The 12,555-nt window shown below is 43.6% G+C and overlaps 1 protein-coding gene across 2 annotated transcripts in view; it reads right to left on the reverse strand.

Moving 5' to 3' along the window:
• LOC144493377 (mechanosensitive cation channel TMEM63B-like) overlaps positions 1-12,555 on the reverse strand; it is an 80,956-nt gene that overhangs the window by 22,943 nt on the left and 45,458 nt on the right. For both annotated transcript variants that reach the window (XM_078212204.1, XM_078212205.1), the window contains 3 exons: positions 10,032-10,097; positions 9,100-9,262; positions 1,003-1,108 (listed from right to left, as the gene is read on the reverse strand). In XM_078212204.1, the coding sequence (XP_078068330.1) occupies positions 1,003-1,108; positions 9,100-9,262; positions 10,032-10,097 (335 nt within the window). The remainder of the gene's footprint in view (positions 1-1,002; positions 1,109-9,099; positions 9,263-10,031; positions 10,098-12,555) is intronic.

The following is a 12,555-nucleotide window of genomic DNA, read 5'->3' on the forward strand; positions in this document are numbered from 1 at the left end:
AGCCATAGAACAAAACTCAATTATACAAGGATAACACTTTGCTAAGCAACTGCTGGTTAATCCTTTGCCCTCACCATAAAAAGCTTTTAATTAAAATGGACCGTTAATGCACTGTAACCAATACATTCATTATGGTTCATTTTTCACTCAATCAAAGGGATGTTTGATTAGTTGTAAACCAATAACTGGAAAGTAATTTAGTTTAGTTAGACATGATGGAGAACGAATACCATGGAAAATACTAAGGGCCATTAAGTTCTGTCAAAATTAAATGTTCGCTGCAGTGATTGTAGACTGTTTAGTGTCCAGGAGAGGTCACTGTTGCTCCATGGGAAAATCACTGCGGATTTAGCTGAAAATGCTCAGGATCACACAAGGCAAAGGGCACCCAGGTACACTGCCATCTCTGCCTTAGGGAGTAGCTGTTCTCCTTAGTTGAAGGGTCAGTTACGAGGGGACACTAGTTAAAAGTGAGGGGTGGGAGGTTTAGGGGGGGGATTTGAGGAAAAGCTTTTTTACCCAGAGGGTGGTGACGGTCTGGAATGCGCTGCCTGGGAGGGTGGTGGAGGCGGGATGCCTCACATCCTTTAAAAAGTACCTGGATGAGTACTTGGCACATCATAACATTCAGGGCTATGGGCCAAGTGCTGGCAAGTGGGATTAGGTGGGCATTTCGTGCGTCAGTGCAGACTCGATGGGCTGAAGGGCCTCTTCTACACCGTAGTATTCTGTGATTCCTTGGCTACCTTTTTGTGTGATCTTATTCCACATAAGCACATATGGGAAATCTTTTAATCTTTTCTGAAAACTCAGAGATCTGGCATAACCCAGCACCAAAGCAAGAGGCACTGCACCTGGGATAACCCACCCCCTAAGAGGGGGAGACTGAGCACTTGGAGGACAGTGTTACTATAGCCAAGTTAATTCAACATCAATTATGGATGGGCTGCACAATTGAGATATGCCAACCCTTTTCCACATGCTAACAAATCAAATACTCACCAAATGGGACTATAATGGGACATGTGATACTGTAGGTCATGACGACAGTGAAGACGCACATCATCCAGCCATAGGCAGCTCCAAACTGAAACTCGTATGCTTGATGCTGGAGAGAGAGAGAGCAACCAATAGACAAGTCACAGAATCATAGAATCTCCACAGTGAGGGGCCATTCGGCCCATCGAGTCTGCACTGGCTCTCTAAAAGACTCCACATCTCTGAAAGTGCATCATACCTAGTTCCATTCCTCTGCCTGTTCCCCATATCCTTGCACATTCCTTCTTTTCAGATAGCAATCCAATTTATTTTTGAAAGTCTCGATTGAAACTGCCCCCATCATCCTCTCGGGAAGTTTGTTCCAGACTCCAGCCACCCGCTGGGTGAAAACATTGTTCCTCACATCACTTTAAGTCCTCTTGATGTTCTTTAAGTGGGTACAGTTTCTCACTATTTACCCTGTCCATACCCTTTAGGATCTTGAATACCTCCATCAAGTCTCCTCTCAGCCTTCTTTTCTCCAAGGAAAACAGTCCCAATCTCTCCAATCTATATACCGTCTCTCCATATTCTTCCTGCCAAATGAATCACCTCACACTTCTCTGCATTGAACTTCATCTGCCACTTGCCTGCCCAGTCCACCATAAGACCATAAGACATAGGAGCAGAATTAGGTCACTCGGTCCATCAAGTCTGCTCCGCCATTCAATCATGGCTGATTTTTTTCTCATCCCCATTCTCCTGCCTTTTCCCCATAACTCCTGGATCCCCTTATTAATCAAGAACCCATCTACCTCTGTCTTAAAGACACTCAATGACCTGGCCTCCACAGCCTTCTGCGGCAAAGAGTTCCACAGATTCACCATCTCTGGCTGAAGAAATTCCTCCTCATCTCTGTTTTAAAGGATCGTCCCCTTAGCCTGAGGTTGTGCCCCACAAACATGTCAAAATCCTTTTGAAGTTCAAGACTATCCTCATCACAGGTGACATTTCCAATCTTTGTATCATCTGCAAATTTGGAAATCATGTCCTGAACACCACAGTCGAGGTCGTTAATATATATCAGGAAGAGTAAGGGTTCCAACACTGACCCCTTGGAAACTCCACTACAAACCTTCCTCCAATCTGAAAAACAACCATTTTACACGACTGTTTCCTGTCATGCAGCCAATTTCTTATCCAAGTGCCTACTTTCCCTTTTATTCTGCGAGCTAGAATTTTGCTCATAAGTCTGTTGCGTGGCACTGTATCAAATACCTTTTGAAAAACCATATACACCACATCAATAGTGTATCCTTATCAACCTCCTCAAAAAACTCCAGCAAGTGAGTTAAACATGATTTTCCCTCAGTGAATCCATGCTGGCTTTCCTTAATTATATTGCACTTGTCTAAGTGATCATTGATTTTGTCCTGGCTGGAACGAGATGACTTCTTGCAAGCTGTGCCCAGCATACCTCCCAATTCAATCTTTTACTCTTGTTCTATGCTTCTAAAACTTCATTTCAACTCTCAAACTTTCCAACAATGTTTCAATTCAATCTCTTCAGACTTTTGAATGGACCTACCTTGCACTAAGTTGATCTTTCTCTACACCCTAGCTATGACTGCAACACTACATTCTGTACCCTCTCATTTCCTTCTCTATGAACGGTATGTTTTGTCTGTATAGCACGCAAGGAACAATACACATGACAATAATAAATCAAATTCTAGAAGTTTCCCTGTCATTGAAGTCAAACTGACTGGTCTGTATTTGCCATCTTTATCCTTGGATCGCTTTTTGAACAAGGGTGCAATGTTCACAATTCTCCAGTCCTTGGCACAGCCTCTGTCTAAGGAAGACTGGAAGATTATCACTTGTGCCAAACAGCAAATGTCAGCTGGAATGTTTGCTGATTCTGAACTGAAGAGACTAGCTTAATGGTGGGAGGAAGCTGGAAAATCAACAAAGCAGTAATTAATGTAAGGAGAGGCACTACTATCACTACTCAGTTCAATCACTACTCTATATACAACTTAATTTAGTTAGCTCACATCATTGAGCTCCAACTCCTCCAAGGTAGTTCACTAACAATATCAAAGATTATTCTATATTAACAAAAACAAGCTTGATTGGCCATGCTAAACTGCCCCTTAGTGTCAGGGGGATTAGCAGGGTAAATACATGGGGTTACAGGGATAGGACCTGGATGGGATTGTTGTCGGTGCAGACTCGATGAGCCGAATTGCCTCTTTAAGGGCAACATGGTGGCACAGTGGGTTAGCACTGCTGCCTCACAGCGCCAGGGACCCGGGTTCAATTCCACTGACTGTGCCGAGTTTGCACGTTCTCCCAGTGTCTGCGTGGTTTCCTTTGGGTGCTCTGGATTCCTCCCACAGTCCAAAGATGTGCGGGTTAGGTGGACTGGCCATGCTAATTTGACCCTCGTGTCAGGAGGATTAGCCGGGTAAACGTGTGGGGTTACAGGAATAGGGCCTGGGTGGGATTGTGATTGACACAGACTCGATGGACTGAATGGCCTCCTTCTGTACTGTATGGATTCTATGATTCTATGAATATGAGAACAGGGCTATTTAACGGGCTACACATGGTCTTTTCACACCCGAAACTTTGGCTCAGTTACAGCCGAGACCAGCAGGATGGGGTTTGCTCCATCAGTTGGCTCCAATAGCACAAAGCAGCCCTCGAACATAGCAATCTGTCCCTCTAGAAGTGCACAAGTAGGCTGGGGAAATGCAAAAATATCACTCTGTTGCAAGAAGGGGGACTTCTTGTGTTTGCAGGAGACTGTTCAGATAGAATAAACATTGTTCTGCTATAAATAACAGTACAGTACAGGAACAGGCCCTTCGGCCCACCAAGCCTGCGCCGATCATGTTGTCCGATCTAGACAACCACCTGTATCCCCCTATGCCCCGTCTATTCATGCGTCTATCCACATAAGACTTAAATGTGGCTAACGTATTTGCTTCAACCACCTCACTTGGCAGTGCATTCAAGGCCTCCACCACCCTCTGTGTTAAAAAACTGCCCCCGCACATCTCCACTGAACCTTCCCCCCCTTAGGGGGAAAGGACGCGGAGGCTTTGAAGAGAGTACAGAGAAGGTTTGCCAGGATGTTGCCTGGTATGGAGGGTCTTAGCTATGAGGAGAGATTGGGTAAATTGGGGTTATTCTCCCTGGAAAGACGGAGGATGAGGGGCGATCTAATAGAGGTGTATAAAATTATGAAGGGCATAGATAGGGTGAACAGTGGGAAGCTTTTTCCCAGGTCGGAGGTGACGAACACAAGGGGTCACGGGTTCAAGGTGAGGGGGGCAAGGTTCAGCACAGATGTCAGGGGGACGTATTTTACACAGAGGGTGGTGGGGGCCTGGAATGCACTGCCAAGCAAGGTGATTGAGGCGGACACACTGGGATCGTTTAAGACTTATCTGGATAGCCACATGAACAGACTGGGAATAGAGGGATACAAAAGAATGGACTAGTGGGCACATGAGCGGCGCAGGCTTGGAGGGCTGAAGGGCCTGTTCCTGTGCTGTATTGTTCTTTGTTATCTTGAACTTGTGCCCCCTTGTAATTGTCATTTCTGCCCTGGGAAAAAACTTCCGACTGTTCACCTTATCTATGCCTCTCTTAACTTTAATTTATTTTAATTTTTAAATGACCTGGGATTGTTGGATACTAGCATTGGATATTTGAAATGGGAAGATACCAATTACTAATATCAATACTCAACAACTGTTAAGAAACTATCAGTGGAAATTTTATTAAGTCCAAATGTTATAGTAGTCCTTTCAAATGGTGTTCTATAATAGATCACAACAAAACAGTGAATAAGAGAGAAATCTGCTCATGGACATTTCTAGTTCATCTTTTCTGCTGCGCAGGCAGCATGGTGGCAGTGGTTCGCACCGCTGCCTCACAGCACCAGGGACCCGGGTTCAATTCCGGCCCTCGGGTGACGGTGTGGAGTCTGCACGTTCTCCCCGTGTCTGTGTGGGTTTCCTCCGGATGCTCCGGTTTCCTCCCACAGTCCAAAGATGTGCAGGTTAGATGAATTGGCCATGCTGAATTGCCCCTTAGTGTCCCAACATGTGTAGGTTCAGGGGATTAGCAGGATAGCATGTGTGGAGTTATGGGGAAAGGGCAGGCCTAGGTAAAGATGCTTTGCTGGAGAGTTGACGCAGACTTGATGGGCTGAATGGCCTCCTTCTGCACTGTAAGGGTTCTAAGATATATCTGAAGCTAGAGGAGCTGTTAGAAAAAGCGGTTATCTTGATATACCAATAGAGAAGTTGTCAGGCCAGGGAAAAACAAAGGTTAAAGCAATGGCATTCAAACTGGCGTTCCCAGACTGTGTACAAGGGTGGGCTGGGATCGGATGTGGATTTCTACTCTCAGAATTTTTTTTATTGTTCAGCATGTGAAAATGTAGAAAAAGATTAAAAATCAGTGGGTTAAGACAAGGCACACTGATAAGGTGGGGGTGGGAGGGAGAGTGTAAAAGGAATTCAACCTCTATTTTACATATTTCATACCCAATCTAGATGTGCTCAATGTAAAATAAGTGGAAGTATTCCATTTCCAATACTAACATCAAACTTTTTAAATGGGAAAAAACTTAATTAAACAGTTCTTCAAGAACATTTTCTGAAGGAGCTGTGCAACATCTATTCACTACCAAAATAATGGCAGCATTGGCGAGCATTATTCGAATCTTAATCCAAATCACTGAGCTTTCTATAGCATTATTCCACGTAAACTGCGTAACGTAACCAATGACTGCCGACAGTCATCACTTTACCTGTTTCTGCCTCTGAACTGTTTTCCTCGAGTTCTGGTATGCTTCCAAATATCTATTTTCCTTACTCTCACCTGTTCTCATCTTTTCCTCCATTTTACTCAACTTTTCTTGCCTTTTCTCTTTTTGCCTCTCTTTCACTTCCTCCTGTTGCTTCCTTTCCATTTCCTTCCTTTCTCACTTCCTAGGAATTGCAAGCAATGAACATGATGAGGTATTGGCCAGGGTATCCTGGGGACCCTGAATGTGTTGAGAGAGCACATCTATACTTTAAACAAACACCAAGCAATAGTAAAGACCTTAATGGAGGTGTGCCACAGAATACATCAGGATTAGGATGAGAATGGGGCAGAAAAAGGGGAGGCGATGGCCGAGTGGTATTATCACTAAAACTATTAATCCAGAAATTCAGCTAATGTGCTGGGGACCTGGGTTCGAATCCCGCCTCAGCAGATGGTGAAATTTGAATTCAGTAAAAAATATCAAGAATCTATTGATGACCATGAAACCATTGTCAGAAAAACCTATCTGGTTTACTAATGTCCTTTATGGAAAGAAATCTGCTGTTCCTCACCTGGTCTGGCCTACATGTGACTCCAGAGCCACAGAAATGTGGTTGACTCTCAACTGCCCTCAGGCAACTCGGGATGGGCAATAAATGTTGGCCCAGCCAACGATGCCTGTATCCCACAAATGAATTGAAAAAATCCCTCAATTGATCAAATAAGAACATAAGAACATAAGAACTAGGAGCAGGAGTAGGCCATCTGGCCCTTCGAGCCTGCCCCGCCATTCAACAAGATCATGGCTGATCTGAAGCGAATCAGTTCCACTTACCCACCTGCTCCCCATAACCCCTAATTCCCTTATCGATCAGAAAACTATCTACCCTTGATTTAAACATATTCAACGAGGAAGCCTCCACCACTTCAATGGGCAGAGAATTCCAGAGATTCACCACCCTCAGAGAAGAAGTTCCCCTTCAACTCTGTCAAATAAAACACAGCATTAGGACTACAACCTATGCAAGCTGAAAAAAATGGCTACTCCAAATGTTTATTAATATTGTTTTCTTTATTCTTTTGCCACTTCTTTTTAAAACCTTCTCAATCCCCAAGATCATTGCTTGTTCCACAATTCACGTCACCAACACATTCAGCACGGTGTGTCTAGACAGTTTTAACGAATGACTCATGGCACATGAGCTGAGTCAAGTCCTGTTCTCACTAGCCCACCAACATCCATGTACTTTACAGCAGGACAGCAATCAGGAATAAGAACCCAATCACCTTTTAGCTCCACTCACTACAGGGGGCAACGGGGTAAATTGTAGCAACCTGAACCCTTTCCTCACCAAGAATAGATAATTTAGTAATAGAACCATAGAAAATTACAGCTCAGAAATAGGCCTTTTGGCCCTTCTTGTCTGTGCTGAACCATTTTATGCCTAGTCCCACTGACCTGCACTTGGACCATATCCCTCCACACCCCTCTCATCCATGAACCCGTCCAAGTTTTTCTTAAATGTTAAAAGTGACCCCGCATTTACCACTTTATCCGGCAGCTCATTCCACTACCCACCACTCTCTGCGTGAAGAAGCCCCCCTAATATTCCCTTTAAACTTTTCTCCTTTCACCCTTAACCCATGCCCTCTGGTTTTTTTCTCCCCTAGCCTCAGCGGAAAAAGCCTGTTGCATTCACTCTATCTATACCCATCAAAATCTTATACACCTCTATCAAATCTCCCCTCAATCTTCTACGCTCCAGGGAATAAAGTCCCAACCTATTCAATCTCTCTCTGTAACTCAGCTTCTCAAGTCCCGGCAACATCCTTGTGAACCTTCTCTGCACTCTTTCAATCTTATTTACATCCTTCCTGTAACTAGGTGACCAAAACTGTACACAATACTCCAAATTCGGCCTCACCAATGCCTTATATAACCTTACCATAACACTCCAACTTTTATACTCGATACTCCGATTTATAAAGGCCAATGTACCAAAGGCACTCTTTACGACCCTATCCACCTGTGATGTCACTTTTAGGGAATTCTGTACCTGTATTCCCAGATCCCTCTGTTCAACTGCACTCTTCAGAGTCCTACCATTTACCCTGTACATTCTACTTTGATTTGTCCTTCCAAAGATCTCACACTTGTCTGCGTTAAATTCCATTTGCCATTTTTCAGCCCATTTTTCTGGTTGGTCCAAATCCCTCTGCAAGCTTTGAAAACCTTCCTCACTGTCCACCACACAATCTTTGTATCATCAGCAAATTTGCTGATCCAATTTACCACATTATCATCCAGATCATTGATATAGATGACAAACAACAATGGACCCAACACCGATCCCTGCGGCACACCACTAGTCACAGGCCTCCACTCGGAGAAGCAATCCTCCACAACCACTCTCTGGCTTCTTCCATTGATGTGGAGATGCCGGCGTTGGACTAGGGTGAACACAGTAAGAAGTCTCACAACACCAGGTTAAAGTCCAACAGGTTTATTTGGTAGCTAAATAAACCTGTTGGACTTTAACCTGGTGTTGTGAGACTTCTTACTGTGTTCTTCCATTGAGCCAGTGTCTAATCCAATTTACTACCTCCCCATGTATACCTAGCGACTGAACCTTCCTAACTAACCTCCCATGAGGGACCTTGTCAAAGGCCTTGCTGAAATCCAGGTAGACAACATCCACTGCCTTCCCTTCATCCACTTTCCTGGTAACCTCCTCGAATCTGGGGGATTAAACCAGTGACCTTCTGAAGTAGAGTGTTCAATGTGGGCAACTCCCATTTTAAATTGGAGATTAAACCTTTTTTCTCCTACCAAACAGTGAATGAACTGAGTGTTAAAGCCACTGGATGATTTGTTCTAGACTGCTTCTAATAGTAGAAGTCTCAAACAGAAGTGAGGTGGCCAAGATCCAGGAATCCCCAGCATGTATGGAGAAATGACCGAAAGTCAATCATCTAAAATAATGCAGCTCCCCAGAACAGAGCTTGCCACTGCATCCATTCACCTGACCCGAGGGGCCTGCAGGACTGTCAGAGATACATTGAATGAATTCCAGCACCCAGTGATAAATCTACTGATCTAAGACTTGGTTGGAAATGACATGCCATGTCCAGTTTTTCACTGGGAGCACATTGTGTGTGGGATAGAGAAAATAATCTCAAAACTGTGCTGAGCTATCAATTCAAAATGACTTTCAGAAGAGTTAGAACCCATCGTTGTCAGAAACAGTACATGGTTGGTATATGAGAAAGAAAGATGGATCAGACACCTACACGTTTGACGTTTTTCCTCTCCGCCGCTGACTTGGCTAACGAGAGGCGGATCATGTACATTAGCAAGCCAGGAATGCGCAGCAGATCCATGGCATTCCCGATGAACGCAGAAGCAATCACATAGTTCACAAAGAAAGCACCGTTATCGGGGAGAAAGACGCACCTAGAATAGAAAATACAACGCTGTACTTCATGTCTGCTGAGATCAAATTCTGGTTGACATCATTGCCTGGAGTGGATTACTGTTGTAAAACACTGCGGTGGACATGAATCAAAGCAAAGTCATAATATTTTGATTAGCTTTGTTCGCTAAATGCAGCTATTTTATCAAAACAACACTGATAGCAGGCAGATCAAACATTGGCTCAGATAGAGAGTAGAATTGGCACTTGTAAAGCTCACTGGAACATGTAACATATACACTGAAAACTTCAGTCTCTTTAGGGAAGGATTTGCAGTTCCATTCTTTATAATAGCCCCATCCAGAGTTTCATGAGCTGTAAGTACACAAAAACTAAAGACTAATTGTGTTTTGGATCCCTTTGTTGAATTGTTGTCTTAATCTTGGGTGTGTAAGTACCGTCTCTCATTGCTGCATCTAGCATTCCTCTAACTGCCATCGGTGGGACCAGAAGATTCTGTCAACGTCAACAGTCAGAAGGGGAAAGTTCTGGCCAACATCTGGTGGTGATGGTTTCTCATGATCTCCACATGATTACACCCCCCCCCCCCCCTCCACCAGCCCTAATCTTGCTATTTGACCTAGCGTGTAGAAGATCACAAGTGTTCTAATTCTGTATTCACTTCTCTATCATACCCTTATACTTGTGTCTGTGTATGCACCAAAGGAGGAGGGAAAAGATGGGACAGATGAAAGACTGAACGATAATACTAGTCAACAATACTGAGGAGATTTCTTGTTAAATACTTACTCAAATCTAACAGTGGCTTCTTCCAGAAACTTTTTGTCAAACAGCCAGCGGAAAAACAAGTCCAGACTGGAACAGAAATAAGAACAGCTTTAGAGAGCAATCTAGAATCATAGAATGGTTATAGCACAGGAGACCATTTGGCCCATTGTGTCTGTGTTGGCTCTTTGAATGAACAATTCAAGTGACACAACCTACCTTGACCTCCTATCTTTTTTCCCCACAGCCCGATACATTCTTCCTTTTCAGATAATAACCCAATTCCCACTTGAATGTCTCGATTGAAACTGTCTTCACCAAACTGTCAGCTCCTAATAATTCGCTTCTGGAAAAGTTTATGTTGCCATTGCTTCTTTTATCAGTTACCTTATTAAATCTGTGCCCTCTGGTTTGCGATTGTGCCACCAATGGAAACACGTTCTCCCTCTCTATTCTGCACAGATAGCTCCACCAAATCTCTTCTCAACATTCTGTTCTCCAAAGGAACCAGTCCCAACTTCCTATGTAACTGAAATTCCTCACATTGAGGACCATTCTCATAAATCTTTCCTGCACCTTCTCTAATGCCTTCACATTCCTTCTAATGTGTGGTGCCTAGAACTGAATGCAATGCTCCAGTTGAAGCTATACCAGTGTTGTATACAGGCTTAACATAACTTCCTTGTGGTACTATATGGCCCTTTGGTAAAACCCAGGATGCTGCATTTTTTAACAACCGTTCTCAACCCATCCTGCCACCTTCAGTGATTTATGCACATATACCCCCAGGTCCCTATGGCCCTGCACCCCCTTTAGATTTGTACTCTCTATTTTATATTGTCTCTGCATGTTCTCCCGATCAAAATCAATCACTTTGCACGTCTCTTCATGAAATTTCATCTGTCACATGTCCACCCATTTCACTAACTTGTCTATGTCCTTTTTGAAGGTCTACACAATCCTCCTCAGTTCACAATGCTGCCAAGCTTCATATCATCTGCAAATTTTGAAATTGTGTCTTGCATACCAAAGTGTAGGTCATTAATATATCAACCTTGAGGAACAGCACTATAAACCTCCTCCAGAACAGAAAAATGACCATTAACCACTATATCGTTTCCTGTCAGTTCGTTTTGTAACTATGTTGCTACTGTCTCTCTTATTCCACGCATTCCTGTTGTGCGGCACTTTGTCAAATGTCTTTTGGAAGTCCGTGTACATAACATCAACAGCATTACCCTCATCAACCCTCTCTTTACCTCAAACAAAAACAGAAAATGCTGGAAAATCTCAGCAGGTCTGACTGCATCTGTGGAGAGAGAATAGAGCCAACATTTCGAGTCAGGATGACCCTTTGTCAGAGCTTCTCTTCACTTCACCTGTTTTGTTAAAACTATTAAGACAGGACCAGCTTAGTATTTACTCTGTGGTTGCACCATTCGCCTTAGTCACTTTTAATGTTCTTCCCAATGCATTTTCCTGCTCACCGCTCTCAGAAAATTAGCTTTAAACTTGATGCTCTTTTGGAGTCCCTTCCCTGCACTTGCACGGTTTCACATTTTTGAACATACAAGACTTTTCAGAAAGCTCACTCCCAGCAATTTCCAGTTCCAGAACCTGTTCTACAGTCTTTGCTAAAATATGGGCCACAGTGCTATGACATTAAACACATGTTGCGAAAGGTTTCCGATTTGGAAATAGGATTCAGATTCCATCTGAATCTCGGGGAGATGTCAGATAACTAAATTAAGTTTAAAGAAATTACTGACACTCATTTTAAAAACAACCAAGGCACTTGAGTAGAATCGAGGAAAAATTTGAGTTCCACAGCTTTGAACACGAGTATACACCCCCTTCACAGTCTAACTCAAGCAGCCAGCGGTATTTCTTTACTGGGTTGATCAGTTTCTACGAAGGTGGGGGAATACTCATTACAGCTCGAGGATACCCGGATTCAAGGTGGGAGAAGAGTACGACAAAGTATGTTCAGATCCACTGAATGTTGTGGGAATGGGCACCGCTGACCCACATCGTCATAGTAAATCACAGAAACATAGAAACTAGAAGCAGGAGTAGGCCATTCGGCCCTTCGAGCCTGCTCCATTCATTTTGATCATGGCTCATCATCGAATTCAATATCCTGATCTCCCCCATATTCCTTGATCCCTATATCCCCAAGAGCTATATCTAATTTCTTCTTGAAATCAGACAACGTTTGAGTCTCAACTACATTCTGTGATAGTGAATTCCACACATTCACCACCCTCTGGGTGAAGAAATTTCTCCTCACCCCAGTTCCAAAAGGTTTACCCCTTATCCTCAAACTATGACCCCTAGTTCTGGACTCAGTAAGAAGTCTCACAACACCAGGTTAAAGTCCAACAGGTTTATTTGGTAGCACAAGCTTTCGGAGTGCTTGTGCTACCAAATAAACCGGTTGGACTTTAACCTGGTGCTGTGAGACTTCGTACTGTGCGCACCCCAGTCCAACGCCAGTATCTCCACATAGTTCTGGACTCTCCCACCATTGGAAACATTCTTTCTGAAT

This window comes from Mustelus asterias, chromosome 5 (genome assembly GCF_964213995.1).
Source record: "Mustelus asterias chromosome 5, sMusAst1.hap1.1, whole genome shotgun sequence".
In the NCBI taxonomy this organism is placed as follows: Eukaryota; Metazoa; Chordata; class Chondrichthyes; order Carcharhiniformes; family Triakidae; genus Mustelus; species Mustelus asterias.